General features: G+C 41.4%; 1 protein-coding gene across 2 annotated transcripts in view; it reads left to right on the top strand.

The window, feature by feature from the left end:
- Positions 1-21,746, top strand: part of CRYBG3 (crystallin beta-gamma domain containing 3) — an 83,800-nt gene that overhangs the window by 55,288 nt on the left and 6,766 nt on the right. The window contains exons 13-18 of one of the 2 annotated variants that reach the window (XM_014947247.1): positions 931-1,073; positions 2,186-2,312; positions 3,305-3,337; positions 7,285-7,394; positions 7,912-8,038; positions 18,330-18,469. In XM_014947247.1, coding sequence (XP_014802733.1) covers positions 931-1,073; positions 2,186-2,312; positions 3,305-3,337; positions 7,285-7,394; positions 7,912-8,038; positions 18,330-18,469 — 680 coding nt within the window. Of the gene's footprint in view, positions 1-930; positions 1,074-2,185; positions 2,313-3,304; positions 3,338-7,284; positions 7,395-7,911; positions 8,039-18,329; positions 18,470-21,746 lie in introns of those variants that run through there. The other variant, XR_001412623.1, reaches the window with a different exon arrangement.

The raw sequence follows: 21,746 nt of genomic DNA, 5'->3' as shown, positions 1-21,746 counted from the left end.
TCTTTGCTTTAGGACTGTTAAGCTGGTTTTTATTTGCACTAAAACTGTACTAGGTTTTTTTTTCCCCCTAAAAATTATTCTGAAGCTGTAGTTGTTCATGATGATTTTGGCAAAGGCTTGATAGCCTTTTTTCTTGTTTGTAAGATTTACTTGGTTTTGAGTCTTTATAGCATTGCTGAATGTTTCAGAGACGCTGTAATTGAACTGAGTGCGTGCTTTTTGTTAAAAGTTAAAGGAATAAAGAGAATGGATTGTTGTTTTCCATTTTCCCAGGCGGTGACTGAACTGTGTCCTTAAAATTGCAAAGTGGTTAAAAAGTTGGAGATTTGAAACCCCAGTTCAAGTAATCTGAAGCTGTGCAAGTAATCTGGTCAAGGAACTATGGTAGCTGAAAGCATAAAGCAGTGTCACATGGCTATGTAAGAGAACATGACAGTGTCATGCAGGATTGATTTTATATCTATAGTCATGTACCCAAAAACTACAAACCCCTTGTGCTGGAAAGGTGGTCTCGTCCAGTCTTTTCCTCTCCAGAACGTGAAGTAAAAGACTATAGTCTTATAGGTAATGCTTGGAGTAGTCATGGAGTAGTCCACACTGTTGGAAGATCAATGCTAAATCCTCAACTCTTCCCACCCAAGCATCTTTGCACTCTCAGTCATCCCCGTAGAGGAAAGGATGGTGCTCAGGGTCAGTAGGTTCTTCCTCTCTTCAGTGGAAACCACTGAAGGCTCTGTCAGATCGCCAGACTTCCAGCTAGGCACTTCAGTGCCAAAATAGCCCATAAACATCTATGCAAGGGACCTAAGTCCCATCACTGCTTTATAAAACACTGTCTTTCAGGCTACAACTCTTTTGCAAAATGTTTTATGTTGTATAGTGTCACTGAGCTGTGACAGCCTGTCCTCTAACTCCTGTGCTGCCTCTTAGGATTTCATAGAGTCATCAGTGGCACTTTTTCAGTCTGATGATGAAGATGGGAAAACATTAGACATCATCAATGAAGAAATCCCTGATTTGGAGCAGGCTGGATTTGGCCCAGAGACGAGATCAATTCTTGTGAGAAGTGGAGTGTAAGTCTGCTGAAATATATGGACGGAAGTATTTTTGTGCACAGTTGGGTTTGGGTACATCTTTTGACAGAATATATTTCACATGGTAAACAATTGGGGGAGAACAATGCATTTTTCAGTTTCCTTGTTAAACGGAAGGGAAAAAAATAATCTTAGTTTTCTCTAAATCACATGCCTACATCTTGATTTGGATCTGGGCATTCTTGTTACTAGAGAAAGCTTGTGATGTTCCTCCAGAGGTCACACGGACTGTAGTTTCATGATCCAGGAGCTTTGGCAGTAGTATAGAAGAGTGATTGTAGGTATGTTAAGAACTGGGGATACCTTTTGGGACAGGTAGAGCCTGTATAGAAAGGATGAGCTGTGCCTTATTTGTAATAAGTGAAATTGAAAAAGCTTCAAACTTAGGACATAATGGGGGATTTAAACTCCTCCAGTAGAGACTGGGTATTAGTGTCTCATGAAGAAGAGATACAAAGGTGAAAGGCTGGGACTCAATTTGGAGAAGAAGTGGTTGAGGAGGGACACAAATGAGATCTGCAAAATCCTAACTAGTGTCCATCTACTTCTGCCACTGCCAAAGAGCATGTGCAGGGCTAGAGGCACCCTCAGTCTCATGTAGTCGGGGGTTTCTTTTTTCTAAAAATTGCAACAGGGAAAGCAGAGTGGGAGAAGCTTGAACTGCCAACCATTGCAAGCTTTTGCTTTAATCTCATCTTAACAAGGCTTCCTTATTTGCTTCTCTTTCTTATACCATTTTTCTTCAATCCAACTGCAAAAGTTGGAGGAAAGTGCTGTCTGATGGGGGAATGCTGAATAGGTAAAGATTCTGCTGAAAGAGATTAAAAAATTTGTCTATCTTCTGGGCTTCACAGCAAGGCATCATCTCATGCTGAATGTATATTTGGTAGAAAGGCAGTGACGCAAAGTTGTATCTTTGTCAAAGTAGTGTTTGCAAAGTAAAAGCAGAGAATCAAGCGATTATGTGCCTCTCATTGGATTTAATATTACAGTGTCAGATGGAAAATTGATCTATTTAACTTGTTAGTGTTTTCATCAAACTACACAGAAAAATGCGATGTCTTCAGTTTAATTTTTGTGTCATTCTCCAGGTGGGTTGCATATCAGCAGAAATATTTCTGTGGAGAACAGTATGTGTTGGAGAAAGGAAAATATAAATGTTTCTTTGACTGGGGAGGATCTAGTAACATCATCATGTCAATTCGACCTATTAAGTTGGTGAGTTACATGAAACTTGAGAAGGGGAGAACCTAAAAGAAATCAGAGCTTTGGAGTTCAGAGCATACAATAATGTTCTAATATGGGCTGTGCTATTTAATCAATTTGTCTATTTACTTGAAAACAATTTAAAGACCCTTATGAATGACATAATGAGTCTGTTATAATGAGATGGAGACTGAAATGGACACTCTGTATCTTTCAGTCAGTTGAGATGATTCAGGGAAACCTCAGAAGAAGAACTTCCCTTTAGCATACTGCATTAATGGAAAGAATTATCCTTGGAAATGGATAGAATGGAAATGGAAAGAATAATTTGCCTTAAAATATAGTAATTTATAATACCTAATTCATAATGGATGTAAAAATACTTGAGAATTTATCTGGCCATATTGGTTTTATATGACAGACATCTGATTATTTTGTTATATTTATGCTAAAATATTTGTAATACATATAGTGAATAAAGACAGGAAATATTTTTAATCCACTATTAAATCCAAGATAGTGTAACTTTCCTAAATAGATTACTGCTGGAACAATCAAAACTGCAAGACAAAGACAGTCCTCAGTAATAAGTATATGTAAATGGTACTGCTGCACTGAAAATGGGAAAGAAACATTTAACCTTGTTCTGAAGAGCATGTGTTGAAACAGGCGTCAAAGTCTTCTGTTGTTTTTAATTTCTTCTTTTTTTCAAGAAATAGACTCAAAAATAAGTACAGAGACATTTACATGGGCTCTAATCCACATTATGTGAACTGAGTAATGCTGATGCAAGTTCTTTGTGTGGAAAGGCACAGAACAGTCAGGCAGGTCGTCATGAGCTTACAGGCAGCTGATGGCAGAGGCCAAGAGCCTGGGAAGTGTGTTTTTTTCTCTACTCTTGAGTTTATAATTAACAAATTTCAGGAACTTGATGTGTCTTCTAGGAAATGAATTGTAATTAATTTTATTTATTTATGTGCATGTATATATATTTATTATTGCAGGAACCGCTTGGAACGAATGAGCCGCCACATTTGGTATGTTGACTTTATATAACAGTCTCTAGTACTAAACTGCATTTATTAATTAAATACAGGTAATCTTGAATGTCATGCTTTGTTACTTCAGATGATACCTCTGTATTATCATCTCCATTCAGCCGACCAATGATGGATGAAAGTGGTAGATTTATAACTATAAATTTGCTAACGTTCTGCTCGTTGCTTTATTCCAGATCATACCCTTAAGTATTCTGTCCTCAAAAATGCAAGCAGTTCAATAGGTTTTGAGTGACTTTGAGTATCTACAGCTGTTTATTTTCCTCTTCTTTCCTTCCTGTTTCTGGAAACTTTCTGTCACATGCATTCATCCTTCTCTTTGCGGTGTATTTTCTTTCCATTATTTAGCATTTTATCTGGTTTGCCACTATCTTGTTCACATATGAGGTGAAGAATAAAGTGTAAACTGCAGAAAATTGAACTACACTCTTCAAACCTACAGGTGTATCAACAGGGGAAGTTAGGTTTTTAGTCTAGTCTTTAGACTTCGTAGTCTGCTTTTCGTAGTCTCCCAAGCACGTATAGCCACTCCGTAGGAGTAGGCACCACTTGCTCTGTGCTTCCCTTTTCCTCACAGTAACATATGACCTTAACTGAACACATCTTGATTATAATAAATCTATGATAAATCTCTTCTACAATAATTTCTGATAATTTCCTTGAAAGTTGTGTCTAACTTGGTGACAACTTACAAGGAGACAGCGGCACCTATAATTCACTTTTAGTCTGAAGAAAAGTTAGTTTAGGGCTTTGTACTTTTGGTCCTTATCTTACAAGGTTATATTTGTTAATGTACCTTTGTGGTATCTTTCTGAAACAAAAACCTGCTCTAAGTGTTTGTGCTCGTCACCAAACATGGTCTGTGTCTCCCACAACATTCTGTGCCAGCAGGGCTCTCCTCCATTCCTGCGTTAGTTGTTTGATTTCTCTTTTTCTGTCCTGGAGTGTGCTGCTAGTGATGAGCTAAGTGGTTATATTGCTCTCTCTATGACATGCTTTTAATTAAGCTAATTTGGAAAACTTTATTTCAAGAAACATGACATTTGTTTCAGACAAAAGAGATTTTAGAGCACAATGATTCTGTTTCAGAAACCTTAAGTATTTTGTCATCTGGACATGATTTTGCGCTTTCTTGCTTGGATGGGTACAGTAGCCGTAAGCGCGTGGGAAATACAGATGTTGTGTTTCTTAACAGGTTGACCACACCCTTCTTTTTCTCCAAGTATTCTAGTTCTACAGTTTTATCATTAACCCAGGGCTACAGGAAATGTTTCCTGTCTTGAAGACATAATTGGTGTATTATTTTAGTCTTAAACACTGATTTCCTGCCAGACCTATTCATAAGACAGTTTGCAGCCAAATCCAAAGACTCATTAAGTACATTCACAGTAAGGCATTGGTAAATGATACCAGATAAAATAACCAACTCAGAGGAAACCAGTGGGTTTTTAGGGGGATCCAAACAGTTGAAGATAATTTTCTCTTCATCTTCAGCTCTTCTATATTTTCAGATCTCCCTAAAACTATTCTTTGAGTGCTTTAATCCAGTTTTGCAGACCTTCAAGATCAACTCAAACCTTTGAAGTTTCAATAAATTGTGCTTTACGGTTTTTTTATTTGCAGTAATAAGTGGAAAAAAATCCCCTGTGTGTATATATGCACAGTCACCTTTAAATACTGACGTGTACTAGACTGTGTTTTGCCTTTTTTGTTCTCTAATAGCAGTCTTAACACTGTAAAAAAAATACTTGTCCTGGTTTATCACAGTCCTGGTTTTCATAGGATTCTGCCGTAAAGCTAGGGAAGGAAGAACATCATTTGTACTGCTACAGTTCTTTTAGGAGGGGTAATATTTTGAGTAAGTTTTTATGGGAAAACATTTAATCACCTAGGTTAAGTAAAGGACGGTCTTTTGGATAACTATGAAAAATTTCCCATTCAGAGTAAAATAAAAGTTTCCATGTATGGAACAGTCTCTTTGGAACTTCAAAGCCTGGTGCGTATGAGCTGGCAAATCCTTAAGCATCCTAATGTTTGACCCTTGTATAAGTCATATACTGTTTATTTTCAATGATTATACATTTTCCCACATTTACTAAACATATATCTGAGCTAAGGGAGCTGTTTTCACTCTCTACAAGAATGTGTCTTTTTTTCGATTTCTGTTTTTAGTTGTTTGTCAGAAATTGAAAAGCAACTACATTTTCGTAAATCTCTCAGTAACTCCCTGGCCTTTTCCTCCTCCCAGGCTGCCTAATAACCAAAGTACATATAATGTAAGAATGTCTCAAATCACCAACTCTAAAAAGACATTCACTTCATTTATTAAAAAATAAAACTTGGTTTTGTCCAAGAACAAAGCCTCTTTCAGTAGCAGCTGACTTGTGCAGATGATTTAGGAAGCAGAGATAATTGCTGTGATAACTTGTATTTTAACATGCTGTCCGTTGACTTATTAGGAAGCAAAATCTCATGCAGTGAAGCAAACCCTGACAAAGTAGAGATAGCTGCAGTTTGAGACTAATTGGAGATACGCAGTGTTCTCACTGAGGAATCAGTTCTTTGCTCCAGCTTTTGTCAAATTAAGATAATAATTCATTATTAGATAAATTCTATATAAAAATTAGTTATAGATCTTTTTTAAAAGCCTTGCGTAGCATCTGGCCTATGAAAGAAAGACAGAGTGTATATATATATATATTTCCTTATAAAGAACTTTGAGTTGAGTGGGTAGAAAATACTATGTAATTACAGCTTAAATAGATGCTTTGTGACACAGCAGTGCAATTATATTTAGAGAAAAATCAGTTACACTTTATTCATTACATTGTAGCTGATTTGTGTTCGCCAGTTAGAGCATGCAAGGCATGCAAGGCAAAGTTAAGCCTTTCTTGTTCTTTCTAACAGGAAACATATTCATTTCTTTTAAAAACATAGACTGAGCTTTTCCATAAAATCATTTGCTGATACTTGTGTTTGGTCTTCTTGCTCTGTACTGGCAAAAGCATTTGATTTCTTTTCTTTGGCAGGAAGCTAGGCCAATTTGGGGCATGAAGGGGGAAGTAGCTCTTGGAACAGCCATCGTGTTTTTCTTCCATTACAGAATATGAGCTGTTCTCTTGATACAGTTAATTTTTTCATTCTTTTCCAGCCTTTATTTCAGGCTTTAAAGTGAAATTCACCTCAGTTACACGGTGGCAGCCCAAGGGTACGGAATTCTAGGCGACTTCGCCATAGATCATAGGCTACTTTTTTCTCTTTTTTTCTTTTTTCTCTTTTACTAGAACACTTTCAACCTTATTGCTTTTTCAGGGTGAATTGATCACATCTTACTGGTAGGGTATGGTTCAGTGTGGCTCAGACTTCTTCACCATGACGTGAAAAAAGCTTAGCTGAACTTCAGAAGTTCATGGTGCATCTACCAGGCTGTACCCAGTTCCCCCAGAAATTCTCCTGCTAGTTCTTAGATGAGAAACTACCTGCGATCACTGTGGTCACAGAAGATTCCAAGGCACTTTATCAACTGTATCTTTTGACTAATGCTTCCTCATCCTGATTTGAACACTGGATTGCTGAGCTGTAGCAAGAGTTAGCTGCAGTTCAGGAGTACTTTGAATGGAAGATAACATCCTTGAGTCCTAGACACGTCTTTTTCTTTGGGCTTAAACTTATGTTTGATACCACTGCCTTAGCATCGCTGGGAAGCATCCTGTACCGACCCAGAGACGATAAAACACTTGATCTTGCTAAAAATAAATCAGATGTAGAAATGTAAAAGATTTCTTAAATGCAAATTCATTCTTTTTATTGTATCTTTTTTAATTGAATGGGTACTTCTCTAAAAGCACAGCTGTTTCTGTTAACATTAATGATAATGCATTCATTTTCCTTCTAGTCATTGGTTTTGTTTTGTTTTGTTCTTGTAGCTCAAAGCTTTCAGTAATACACATTTCCAAGGAGCATGTATAGATTTCACAGCAGAAGTTTCTGATTTTACATCATTCATACCATGTTCTTTTAAGGTTCTTCGGGGATGGTAAGTCTGTTGTTTTACATGCCACCATTTTAAGTAATATGAAATATGCTACTAAATTTCAGACGGCTGAAAGTGCGTAACACATGCCCATCATACTCCATCATTTCTTAGACCATTCGTCTTGCAGTGCATCTCAGTAACTTGTTCTGCCATTGGTTTGGGGAGTATGCATTTTGTTTACCCTGTGGGAAATTTGCACAGTAACTGTGATTCTTTTGTTAATTCCAGTTAGAATTTATTCCAGATTTTGAGAACTTGGTACAGTAGAAGTGTCTGCATTCCACTTGCGTCGTTTGACTTTGGAACTGAGATTTCTGTACCACATGATTTGATTTTTGCTGCTTTGGTTGCTTTGTGGCATAGCCTTTCAAGTCACCTTACTTTTAAGCTTAACAAGAACAAACGAATTCTTTATTCCTTACTTTCTTAGCAAATATTAAATCTTGACAAAAACCTTACTGTTAGTAAGCAGCTAGTAAGCTAGAGCAGCTAATCTTTTTTTCTTATGTTATTGCAGTTGGCTCCTGTATTACCAAGGGGAAATCACTGACAATCACTGTGTGCTGGAAGAAGGCCTCTATGTTGACCTCAGTTCCTGTGGCTGCCCGACTGCTACAATCAAGTCCCTCAAGCCTATTCAATATGTAAGGAGTTTATTATAAAAAAAATAACATTTTGGAACTCTTTCTCCTAGTCAGATATCTGTAGCAAGTGCTTGCGCTAAACAAACTCCCACTTGAGGGAAAGCAGTGAAGTTTGTTTTCTTGGCTTATAGGATTTTTTGGGTTAGGAACAAGCCAGGCTGCGTGCACGCATGCGTGTGGTCACTTGTAGGCGCACACACACTTTTGGGTGTTCTGGGCTCCAAGTTGCTCTCTTTTGTAGGAGTTGCATTGATTGGCGTTTTTCTGACTGGTCTTTATAATGCAGCTCAGCAAGCTTAGTTTGCAGTGAGACGTTGATTTTGTCATGCTGGTTAAGCATACAGGACTTCTTTTATTAGGCTTACGGCCAATGTTAAGTCGTAAAGCAAAGTAGACACAGAAGACATGAAAATTGAAATTACAAGGTAGCATATACCTGCCATAATCTGTGTAATTTATTAACTGTTTAGCAGAAATATAAAAACGGTTTTCACCTCCTAATGGGATTTCAAATTGTGGGTCAATAAAGTGGTATAGCACACCACGCATGTGGCCCGTGTGTATGACACATCAGATAGTCCAGTCCAAAGCTCATGTGGCCATCCTCTGTCTTGGTGACTTCTGAGATACAGGACAAGTATTTATTGCACGTGCATATAGTCTTCATGTGACTTTCAGGTCATGTTGTTTGTACTACCCATGCACAGAGCTGGCAGTCAAGTGACCTGTTGTAGCAATAAGGTGAGTTACGAGCTCCTCTGTGGTCAGGAGGTTGGACAGGAATGCATTGTAATAGCCGGTACAAGACAGATGTAGCTTTTTGGATCCTATTGTAATTCTGCACACAGGACATATGCCTCTGGAGTCTTGCTGTCATGTCTGTGCCTTTGTTCCATATCTCTGCATGCTCCTATGCAAAAGCACAAAAGATTAGCTGGCTGTAACGCTGTCAGTAAAAGAGAAGCAAGGGGCTGCTCTGCCCACTCCTATCTAGAACTAACCAACTTCTCCAAAACGCTTCCTCTTTCCCTGATCACAGAACACAAACTCAGTCTGTGGGATGTTTGCCCTTCAATATAACTCTTACGAAACCAGGCTTTAAAGATTACCCAATTCATTTTTCTTCAAGTATTAAAGTCCTTTTTCCTTTTTGTGAACAGATTTTTAAAAAACAAAACGGAAAAAAAACCAAAACACCCAAAGCCATGGTCATGTTGGGAAGGATGTACAACTCAAGTTTGAGAGCTGGCCATTTCTCTAGGTTACATAGGTACAGTGACTTCAGCGGAGCTATAGCTTCCCACCTGCTGAGGGCCTGGTTTTCAGATTTAAGATCTCCTTTTCACATTAGGTTTTTGGACTCTTGCTCTACTGAATCAGAATGAAGTTTTGACATGAAATGGTAGGTCTCGTCCAAATCCCCCAGCCTGTAATCTCGTAGGGAAATAACTATGCAGTTTAGCATAGTTGGAAGCTACTGGCAGCCCTTGATTACTGAGGGCCAAGCCCTGGGAGAGAAGTGTGTTTGGCAGGCTGTGTGTGAGAAGCTTCCACACGTCTTCCTGTACTTTGTAAGTGGCTCGCACCTCTTAGTTCAGTTCCTGTCTTGCAAATAGGAACCCTTGTATTTTACAAAATCGAGGCACTAACCAGTGTAGAATGCTATTGAACCACACCTGTTTTACAAATAGAAATGCCCTCATCGGCCCCTAACACATTGTGCATGCTAGTAGCACAGGACAGTGCTGGGAGGCATTGTGTAGTACAGACGTGATGTTAAGCACGCAGCAGTAAGTTTGATCAGTGGTCAGAAACAGACGTAGTTAATCCTGTGCATTGTCCACAATGCACTGTTCTTGGAACAGAGCCCTTTTTATTATAAGATATTTCTGTTAGCTCATTCAAGAGACCAGCGAGCATATTCCCAAGTGGAATGGTTGTATAGCTTTACTGAATTCAGTTGTGACATTGGGAACCCCTTCCATTGTTCAGCTTTAAATACCAGCCCAATTTCAGACCTAAGGTATCTCAATAGCTCATGTGTAAGAGGGAAAATGTTTAACCCCGAAACCAAGCCCCAAATGTGCACTGTCTCCTGCTCTCCTTTAAGTGAGATGTATGTGCTGCTCGTGTAACTGTTGGAAGGACTCTCACACCAGGGGAGCGATATATTGCTTCACTGTGTGAGGTTTCTGCATCCCAGATGTTGACTAGAAGTAGAGGCCCATGTGTGGCACTGGCAGAGGGGAGAAAAATATGCTTTTAATCGTACAAAGAACTCATAAGGCTAGCTTGTTACCAGCTTTTGAAAACAGGCCAAATCCATTGACTTGTGTAGGTGTGGTCCAGCTGTATTTCAGAAGGTAGATCGTTTCAGCCAGTCCTTGAGATAGAAGAGCAAATCTGCTGGAGGAAGTGGGGACACAGGATCTGGGTATTCCCTTTCAAGTTTGCAAAATTGTGATGATTATTAGCTGTATGTTACCTGGATACTTTACAGCTGAGTGAAGCCCCAACTCTGGGCCTTTATGTGCAGGATGTGTATAAGAATATAGATTGATTGTGTGGTGCTGACTCCAAAGTAGCAGTGAACGGTGACAGTCGGCACAGGCCACTGACACCTGCAGGGTGTGCAGCTTGGCTGGGCATCCATGCTGATTTCTGCATCCCACCCTGAATCAAAATGCACTTCCTGTTTCTATCTGTTCCGGTAACTAAAAGGAATATCTAGCAATGTTTTTGCTATTGCATGTAGCAATAGCTTGTAACTTTTTGAGTTTTCATTTAAGATCTGTAACAGTTTTAAGGGGCTTTTTGGATGCTGTCAGCCGACACAAGATTTCTGAGCTCTACATTTTGGAAGGAGAATTTGACACCTAAAGTTAGTACTTGTAGTACTCCCTCATGGCATGGGTGTGCTTTTGTGACCTGATGGAACAACACTGTAAGGTGGCAGTGGGATTTTGTGACACAGCGAGGTAACAGTGATGCTTTAATCTACGTGAAACAGCCAAGAACTTCTGCAAAGCCTTCACTGATTTTTTTTTTTAATTGTATTTTTATTTTAAACCAGTTGAAGATAAGGAAAGGATTTGAGGGAATAGTTTGTTCTCTGGAAAATGCAGAAAACAAATATAGCAAATTTTCTAAATAAGGAAAATTTCTTGGGAAAGTAAATTTCTGATTTTTTTAGATTGAATATTTCCAGAAATTTAGTTTTCTTAAGAGCTTAATTACATAACAAAATGAAAAATCTCATTCTAAATCACTGAGTTGGCCCAATTAGAAAAAAAAAACCAACCAACAAGCAATAAACTTTCAGAGCAATGAAAAATTAATTTGAATAAGAAACCAGGCTCAGACTAGTCATGATCTGATTTCTTCACTGTGATAACAACATTTTAGGTTGATTAGCTTTTATTGTAACCTTTAGCTCTTGGGGGGATGTTTTATGGGTTCTAAAGAGGGAAGTTGTCATCATTGAAGTATGGTGTGCTGCCCCCACCCCCTCCAGACACACTCCCCCATTTCTCAAGAAATTCAAATTAACATGGTTCCACTTCAGTTATTTAGTTGTTTCCCCATTTACTGTGCATTGGTGTGACAGAGGAATTAAGCACATTTTGCAACCAGTTTCCTCTACTGTTTGTTTGGGAAGTAGCAAAGCAAAAGTTAGGTAGACTCACAAGGAGAGCCCATCTTGGCTTATTCTCTGCAGCGTATAATACTCAAGCTAAATCTTTATGAGAACCTACCTGTATTTTTTCCCTGCTGTCCCCTTTTGCTCAAATTCAGACTAGGCTGTTTTGTCCTTCTGGGAGCGTTTAGGAAAAACTATAGGCTAAGAAGAGGATACAAAAAAGGAACAAAGCACCTTGATAATGAGAAAATAATGTCCTTTGGTTTCAGTGTTCTGGGAAGAAAAACAGTATTGCAATACCCATGTATTAATCTAGGTTGCATATTGAATAGTGATGCGTTACATAGCCTCTTCTCTTCTGAGAAGGGGAATGCTTCTGAAAGACCGATGAGTCTTTTTCGTGTTGTAAGGGGGGAAAATATGCTAGAAAGTATATCTCACAGGATATTTCTTAAGTGAACAGGCAGTTACACACTTTGGAAGCCCACTTAACATTAGAAGGGTACACAACAATTTAGTAGCAGTAGGAACACTGGAACTAGTGTAACGTGCCTCTCATTGTCTCCTTTCATCTGAAAATCCCAAAGCACTCTTTAAGAAATGCTCATTGATGGAATTTGCTGGTATTGTTGGTAATATCCACTCTGTGGGCAGGTAAAAGCATAGCACGCCTTAAGGGCTGCTGCATTTGCTGCAGAGGCGCAGGTTTCCACGCCTGCATCAGCAAGGACTTGCCTTCTGTAGTGCTGTGAGTTCATGGTAAGGAAAGCCTGGGCAGCTCACCTGGTGGCAAGAGAGCAGGTGAAGTCAGCTGGGCCGTTGATAGTGCCATGGTTGTTTACTGGGGCATTTGCCCAGTGTTTGTTGTTTGAAGTGGTTCATCTTCTGTGATAGAAACCCTTACAAGGTGTTCTTGCAATGGGGAGTTCAGCTCCAGTGCTGCTTTTTCTCAGGCATGTTGTTTTGTCAAACTCCCTGTAGTATTTGATGTGACTTACAGGGACAAGAGTATTCAGGATTGTGCAGTGAACAACCGGTCTCATAGTCTCTACAGACAAAAATGAGATCTGGGTTGTAGGTTGTCCAATGCGACTTGCCTTCTGTAGTGCTGTGAGTTCATGGTAAGGAAAGCCTGGGCAGCTCACCTGGTGGCAAGAGAGCAGGTGAAGTCAGCTGGGCCGTTGATAGTGCCATGGTTGTTTACTGGGGCATTTGCCCAGTGTTTGTTGTTTGAAGTGGTTCATCTTCTGTGATAGAAACCCTTACAAGGTGTTCTTGCAATGGGGAGTTCAGCTCCAGTGCTGCTTTTTCTCAGGCATGTTGTTTTGTCAAACTCCCTGTAGTATTTGATGTGACTTACAGGGACAAGAGTATTCAGGATTGTGCAGTGAACAACCGGTCTCATAGTCTCTACAGACAAAAATGAGATCTGGGTTGTAGGTTGTGCAATGCCTCTTTTTTTTTTTTTCCTTTGTTTTTTTCTTTTCTTTTGAGGCAGTCGTTATTCTTGCTCTGATCGATTGTGATAGTTCCTGTATTTCTATATTGATTATCTTTTCTAAATTAAATACTGGTGTTAACTAATCTCCCCAGCATTCCTGTGAGGCAAATAGTGAAATCAGATACAAAAATTATCGGTGTTTCCCAGGGCCGGGCAATGAGTCATTTTGTGTAGCTGGGACTGGACCGTGGGTGTTAACATCCAGTGCCCTGTTCCTCTCCCTCAGCCAGGCATCCTTCCCACACTGAAGGGAGTAGCCAGGCAAGCACAGCTTCAGTGAAGAAAGACAGTTGTAAATGATGAGTTAGCCAAGACTGAAGAGTAAAGATCTTTCCAAGGATGTTGTAATACAGCTGTGGAGGCTCCTCTAGTTAAGGCTCTGGCGAATGCTGTTTGCACAGTAACGGGCCAGCAGGGACACAAAGGGGGAAACTGTACCAGCCCTTGCCATGAGTGGGTTACAGTCATGTTTTAATCTGGCCCCGTGGATTTCTTTCTTTGGTTTTATTCAGGCTTTCCCATCAAAGTTTGCAAGAGCTAAGTTTACAAAAAAAGGTGTGAGGAAAGGTGTTTTGGGGTGAGCCCTTCTCAAAAGGACTTTATTAATAATAATTTTAACAAAATTCATAATGAAAAATTATCCGTATGTTCTCCGTAGCTAAAATTGTACTTGTTTTTATTATAAGCTTGTGTGCAGGTTCATTTGTGCACTTGGTTTTCAGTTGTAGCACATTCTGGTTAGCTTCTTTGTGCCTGTACGCTACTGCTTTTCAGCGGGTCAAGCACCTAAGCCTTGCACTGCAAACAAAAGACATTTGAAAAGAAGCTCATCTTGCACTGATCTTTGTTTAATATCAAACACTTCAGGTTTACATTGCATTTTTTCTGAACTGGTGAAATATAAAATTCTCTTCTGAATTGTGAAAAATTTGTGGTGCACAGCTGCTCTCCATTAAAAGAAGGTGGAAGTAATTTTGGTGGATCAGGAACTGGCTAGATCACCACATGCAAAGAGTTGAGGTCAACGGCTCAATGTCTAAGTGGAAGCCAGTGATGAGTGGTGTTCCTCAGGGGTCGGTACTGGGACCAGTGCTGTTCAACATCTTTGTCAGAGACATGGGTAGTGGGATTGAGAGCACCCTCAGCAAGTTTGCCAACGACACCAAGCTGTGTAGCATGGTCGACATGATGAAGGGAAGGGCTGCCATCCAGAGGGACCTGGATAGGCTTGAAAATTGGGCCTGTGTGAACCTCATGAAGTGCAGCCAGGCCAAGTGCAAGGTCCTGCACCTGGGTCACTGCAATCCCATGCACAAATACAGGCTGGGTGGAGAATGGATTGAGAGCGGCCCTGTGGAGAAGGACTTGAGGGTGTTGGTGGATCAGAAGTTCAACATGAGCCAGCAATGCACACTGGCAGCTCAGAAAGCCAACCGCATCTGGGCTGCATCAAAAGAAGTGTGGCCAGCAGGTCACGGGAGGTGATTCTGCCCCCCTGCTCCGCTCTGGTGAGACCTCACCTGGAGTACTATCTCCAGCTCTGGAGCCTGCAGCACAGGAAAGACATGGACCTGTTGGAACGAGTCCAGCAGAGGGCCACAAAGATGATCAGAGAGCTGGAGCACCTCTCCTATGAAGACAGGCTGAGAGAATTTGGATAATTTGGATTGTTCAGCCTGGAGAAGGCTCCAGGGACACCTTATAGCCCCTTCCAGTACTTAAAGGGGGCCTATAGGTGAGATGGGGAGGGACTCTTATCAGGGAGTAGAGTGATAGGACAATGAGAAACGGTTTTAAACTGAAAGAGGGGAGATTTAGATTAGATATTAGGAAGAAATTCTTTTTTGATGAGGGTGGTGAGACACTGGAACAGGTTGCCCATAGAAGTTGTGGCAATCCCATCCCTGGAGGTGTTCAAGGCCAGGCTAGATCGGGCTTTGAGTAACCTGGTTGAGTGGGCAGTGTCCCTGCCCATGGCAGAAGGGTTGGAACTAGCTGGTGTTTAAGGTCCCTTCCAACCCAACAACATTCTATCATTCTATTGTTTGAGGGGAAAGTCCGAGCTGAGTTGAACAGTGCAAGAGATTTTTAGTCTGTTGATTTCCGGGACTTACCTTTCAGCCTCTGAAATCAACACAGTGGGGAGGGAAAAAGCTGTCATTTTCATGGCATCACATGCTGTATTAGGCATAGACTACCACACCTGTTAAGTAAAGAATATCACTGTATTTAACAGTTCATAAGGCTGCTTATATCTTGAAATGCTATGTAAATATAGCCTTCCTTAATCACCAGCTTCTTGGTTATATTAGATCTCTTCAAGTTTCTCCTTGTCTCCCTGGAGAAAAACAGGGCAAGCAAAACCTCTTGAAACTTTATTGGTGCTAGTTTAAGCAGGGTAATTAGTTCCTTAATGCACAAAGATCAGGCCAAATAATTCTTTAGTTCTCTGTCATTCTTACAGTTGGCAAGCTTTCCCCAAAGGACGGCATTTCAGGTATTTTCCTTGAAATAACTATGAAATGAAGCTAAGGTAATCCTGGCCTAGATGTGGCAATGACTTGCCAAATGTGAGTAAATGTAGCTGTCTTTAGCTTACCTTATGAAATTGGGGAGTGGGGTCCACCTAAAGCAACTTCCATGATCTGAGGTTGTCCCCTCTTGTATTCTCTGTCCGGTTGCCCTTCCTCTGGCTCTCAGAGAGCCCTGTTCCTCCCTGACCTGTTAGGACTGGGCTTTGGTGGAGAGAGCTGACCCCGTCAGTCTCACACTTCTCTGTCGGTGATGACTGTTCAGCCTGAAAATGGGTGAAAGTGCACCTTGGCAATCTGCAAGGAAGGGTGGGAGCAAGATGCCTCTGTAGTAAGTGTAACAGCACAGCCTCAAAACCTTGTGTTTTTTACTGTTGGTAGTTTCCATGGAGCTATGAAAACAAAATCAGAGAAAAAAGCCAGGCCAAGTCACTGCTGCCAGCTGTTGGTATAAAACGGTATATATAAAGTGAGTAATCAGCTCATTGCTCTATATATGGTTATGGAAATATGAGAGCTTCAGTGCTTGGGACAGCAGCATGTTTTCTTTTTCTGTGCTTCGCGTCTGTGCCAGCATCGGTGGAGTTCTGCTGAGGTCTCACTGGGGAGGTGATACTGGTCCCTGTGATTGATTGTGTCTGTGTGTCATAGATGCAACGTTTGCTGCGTGCGGACAGGCTGGGGCTCTGAGCAGCCGGACGGGGCTTTCTCAGGCCCATGAAGTTCAAACAGTCTGAGCCACATGAGAGAGTAATTTTAATTGACTCCACTAATTTGCTGTTTTGATCCGTGGTGTATAAATGGATATGCTGGACCAGATGACTTGTCCATCTAGTACAGCATCTCTGTCTCTTAACATACTGAATATTGCAACAGCAGGATAAATTTTAGGCTTTGGTAACAACATCTAGCAACAAGGATGCCAAATGGTGTTTCCCATGCTTACTAATGTCCTTGTGAAAATTTTCCCTGCTGGACCTGTTCTGGACATGGCTTCTGGTCTCCACTCAGGTGAAAGCCAGTGCCAAGGGAGTAGGCTCTTGTAAAGTAGAGCGTGATGATACTGCGTTGCTGAGCAAAGCAACCTGAGAAGTAGCTGCCTGCACTAGATCTGCTGGTCTAGATTTCAAAGTAAGCCTTCAAGTACACGGTGTAAATTTGACCCACCGCATGCAACAGAAGGTGGGTGGGAAGAGCTGACATTCCAAAATAAAAATGGTATGAGTTTTAATCTCTTTCTGGTTTGTAACATTAGTTTTTTAGGAGTGCAATGGGCTTTAAAAATCTTTCCATGTGGATGATCCCAGGTTCTTCTTTAAAATGTCTCAGCAAACTCCCTGTCCATGCAGTGTTGCATGACTTACATTGTCCCTGCACCGGTCGGCAGAGGAAAGCAATTTCTCTGAGGCAGGATTTGAACAACCAGCTACATACTGAGCACACTGAGTCAGTGCCAGTGAATTCGTAAGTTCTGAATCACGACTGAGCTCTCCAGAGACACTTCACTACATGTGCCTCTTCAAACATGGAAGTTAAGTTCTCTTAATTACTCAGTGCCTGTGTCAACTTTAATTCAAGATTCTGTTTCATTCATTCCACCTGAGGCCATGTCCTTGCTGCAGAAGAAATCCTATCTTTTGCCTGGGCAGGCTGTCTCAGGGTAACATCTCCTAAGAACGAGGTGACTTCCCTGAAGAGGCTGCTAATGGAAGCAGTTGTGCAGACCTATTCCCTCTTCCTTTACCAGCTGCACCAAGATACAAATTACAAGTGCTTATGATTTTGGTTACGATACTTCCCTTATGGTTTTAGGTTAAAAATAATGAAAAATTGTACAAGTGTTCCTTGTACAGAGGCACAGACTTTGTGTATTTAAATCTGTTCCCTCTGTGCTTTTGTGCTGATCTTACAGCTGTACCACATTTTCGTGTAAGCTGATCTTTTTATTTTCTTTCATAGGCAATCTCTCAACTGTAGAAAAGGACATTAAGTGAAAAATACTCCAATTCTGCATGAGATTGAAGGCGTTACTAATTATGCTATTTCTTCAAGATTGTTAGTAGAAAAATAGGAATGTCTGTTAAAAACATTGAGAACTTCTGAGGTTTTTAAGCTTTTCCAGTTTGTATATCCAGATTTTTTCCAGTGAACCACTGCTAATGGAAGTCTATAGACAATAGACTTGTGATGTGCTCCCAGTACTTTAGATGCAATCTGCAGATCACCCTGAAAACTACTGCTGTAACCTGTTCCATCAATAAATAAATAAGCTGGATTTATGAAAAGGAATCAAGGCCCTCATGGTAGAAATTGGATCAAAAAAAGATTTTTCAAATGCAAACGGAGGCCTCTGCATCTCGAAGTGACTCCCTGTGTCTGGCCTGGGTCAGCGGGGCACTGTACCCTGATGACAAAGCCACGATAAATCCAGTCTGTTTCAGCTCTGTGTGCTTTGTTGGTGGATGTATGTATTTTTTTTTTCCTTGTTGTTACATTTGCTAAGGGGGCATGATCTAAAAGCATGTGGAAGTTAAACTGAAGCGGGCAAATGCCTAACAATGGAAATTAGACTATTCCTGGTAAAACTTTGCTTTTTTTTCTCCTTCCTCCCCCGCCCAGGTTTTTGCTGAGCCCTCCATCAGTCTGTTTGCTCTGGAATGCTGCAAGGGCAGAGAGTTGCACTTCAGTGAACCCGTCAATTCTGTTCTGAATGAAGACCTTCATTTTTACACTCAGTCTGTATGGGTGAGAACTGGATTGTAAGTATGGAGGAAATATAGGAGAAGTATTCTTGTCAGTTTTGCATTGTAGGAGCTAATACCGAGCATTTATTTTTCTCCTGATTACCGCTTTTTTTTCATAGGCTGTGTTTTACGTTTTAATGTAAAACATATTTTGAGACAATATAAAATACAAAAATGCAATTGAACGCTAGACCCACTTTTTGTATCAAGACCCAAAGTGAAAAGCTCTGGGCAGAGGTTGTATTTCCCCCATAATATCCTTTTATCCCTTTACAGTAACAAACAATAGAGCCTGTTGTTGAAGCCAGGAACCAAAAGTAAATAAGTTTTGATTGCTGACTTACAAAGACAGGTAGAGTAAACTTGGACTGCCTTTATTAGCTGGCTGTAAAATACCAGCTATAAAGTGCAGTGATTTAACATAAACCACCGCGGTGGTTCAGTGAAGCTTGACGTGCTGATTGGCTGCCAAAGAGGCAGCAGCTTCTGAGAGAAGCTCTGGGCAGATCTGACAGCTGGAACAGTAACTTGCTTCTGTTATTAGTTTAAGCCCCCTCTGTGAACGTGAACACACACCCAAGGTCTTCTGTGAAAACCATTTTACATCTGCAGAAGTGACCTTCTAACCCCTTCCATGTCTTCCCCTTTCACCTTTTGGAGAAACTCCCAAGTATTCTGTCTTGGCCGGGTTTTCAGTCTCCATCCACAGCAGCAGCAAGTCACTTGGAGAGTCTCATCCTGCAACTGAGACTGACTGGAAACTGCTGTTCTTCTAATGTGATACACAATTTCCTGTGTTTATTTTTAACCTTTTCCCTGCCTTTTTCACTTAGACAGGGCTGTAATTTTTTCGAGAGATCTTATGGCATGACCCAAAACCACACAAAATTTGATCTGATTGGGCAAGGAATTAGTGCAGACTGTTCACGGCTTAGTTATATCTCTGCTGTGTTTGCGAGGAATTTTTCAAATGCATCTAGTCCATTGCTACCTAGAAGTCAGAACTCTTCTGTGGCTGTCTGTAGCAATGCTGCTGAGCACTCCTCTGGTTCTTTGAGGCTGGTACAAGGGCGAAGCATTACATGGCTAATGCTGCAGAGCACCCTGAACTGCTTGCTTTCAGGAATGTCACACCAGCGTTTTCCTGAAAGGTTGGATAAGGACTGAACCTCCCTTTCTTTATGAGCAGTCAGTGGTGATTGACTTTAGCTGGGGGCCTCTAGTGAATATAAACGTCCCCCACAGAGCTTTACCACCTCAGGATTCTAGTCCCTACCTTCTGTGCCACATCCATCCAGAGCCCTTGCTGCAAATACATTGAGCGAACGATCATGTGCTGCTGTTGTCTTGAGGTGCCCCAGGTGAGAGTGGCAACCAGCTGCTGTTTGAGGCTGAGAACACTGTGATCTGTGCTAGTTTGGAGGAGGAAAGGCCTTCTCTGGGAGGAACACCTGACTGAATTCTGGTGGGAGCATGTCTGGCTTCATACCTCTGTGGAGGTGTTCAGTCTAAAGTGTGTCCTGTTAGGGAACGTCTCTTTATGAGTTTTCTCTGCCCTCTCATCAAGGTGTGGAACTGGAAATTAAATCACTTTGCCCATGCAAAAAAAAGCCTTAACAGTTGGCTGTAAAGGAAGGGTGACGGCTTTGGGAGCACGCAGTAGGAAAGCACAGGAGAGTGTGCACAGCAGTCTAGTCCCTTCCCCATCTTCATTTTCATTTCTGAGTACCCCAGCCAGGTTAGGTGGTTCCCTGTCTCTGGGAAGAGGCAGAAGGGCTGGGCTTTCTCTGAGCTCCTTGTGATGCTCCCCAGGAAATAGACCCTCCGCAGCCTGTCCCACACTGCAGAGGATAGGCTAAAGGCTGAGGGTGGCAGGTGACCGTGAGAAGTCTGTGAGTCACCTTGTCTGTCACCAAGAGTTCAGGAAGGCCGATTTAGAGGGGTTTTTGGTTCCTTGCCCCAAAGCTTACTGTCAGCTTTAGACAAATGACAAAGATGTATGTAAACATACCGATGGCATCTTGCTGCCAGGCTTAGCTACAAGAATCCTGCCCGAGCCAACTGACCATCTCAGTCACAAATGGCACCAGCCTGGACTGTGGCTTGGCCAAGGGGGCTGGGGGCTGAGACGCTCCAAGGTGTAGGAAGGGATGGCAGAGTGGGGGCTGCTGGTCTCTCTGCCTGAGAGCTGAGCTGCATTTTGTCTGTGTTGCTGAATGCCAGAAGCCCAGCCTGGCTTCACGTGGTTATTACTGTAACAGTCTTTCCTCTGTTTCCTATAAATGTCTGCTTTGAAACTGCATTTCAAATGAGACCGTTCGATGCTCCAAGAACAACCTTAACAGTGAATTCTCAGTGACTTGACAGAAAGCATCGCAAAGAAGAAGTCAGGAATGTGTTAGAAGTGTAAGGAACACGCAGTGGTGGCCAGGCTGCTCTGGGTACCTGTTAGTCGGGAGGTATAGGACTTAATTTGAAGAAACAGTGATACTGTCTCATTACAGGGCAGTTCAGAGCTGGCACACTTTAGCCTGCACGCAGTCCTGAGAAGGCTGGCTGTCAGTTTCTCAAATCAGGAGCAATGAGGAAAGTAAATTATAGGTGCTGTGAGCACCGGTTGTGGCTGTTTCCTCCGTGACTTGCGTGCAGCCATCCCTGTGTTCTTGGCAGCTGACCTGTAAAACAGGTAACATGGGGCAACCAGTATTTGCTTTGTGTTCAGATGAGTTAATGAGTCAAGTGTTTGGGATTCAGTGTCTGCACAACAATGTCCTATTGATACAAACAAAACCGATCTGTGATCCTGGGGCTGCCTTTGTAAGCAGCAACACAGGATTTACTGAGCAGTTGCCGAGATAACAAGGGGTGTCTGTGTGTCGGTGCCTTAACTCTCTGCTAAAGGATTCAGCCGTGTCCGTGGCTCAGAATTATTTATTACAGTAAAGTCTGTTACAGTAATGTGTAAGTTTTGGAGTAAATATTTTGTATGTGTTTTCAGACCAGTGGAATAGCTATAAAAAGCTTTAACTGTAATAAAATATTGGACAATATCCTTTTGTAATTAATATGTACAACCAGGCAAAGCTGCAAGTAGTGCAGTGTGGTGCATGGCTTCGTAGTTTCCCAATGCATGCCCACTGAAACTTGCATTATTCCCATCTGGGTTCATGCAGAGGTTCTCATTTTTGCGGGGAAAAAACCTGGGGGGAGGTGGGTAGGAGAGGGGGTGTGGAGTTTACAAGTTTCAGGCAGACAAACAGAAAAGAAGTCTTAATTTAGACAGAAAACAGTT

This window comes from Calidris pugnax, unplaced genomic scaffold (genome assembly GCF_001431845.1).
Source record: "Calidris pugnax isolate Ruff unplaced genomic scaffold, ASM143184v1 scaffold95, whole genome shotgun sequence".
Lineage (NCBI taxonomy): Eukaryota > Metazoa > Chordata > Aves > Charadriiformes > Scolopacidae > Calidris > Calidris pugnax.
Note: the sequence above shows the minus strand (reverse complement) of the source record. Positions and strands in the feature narration are given on the sequence as shown.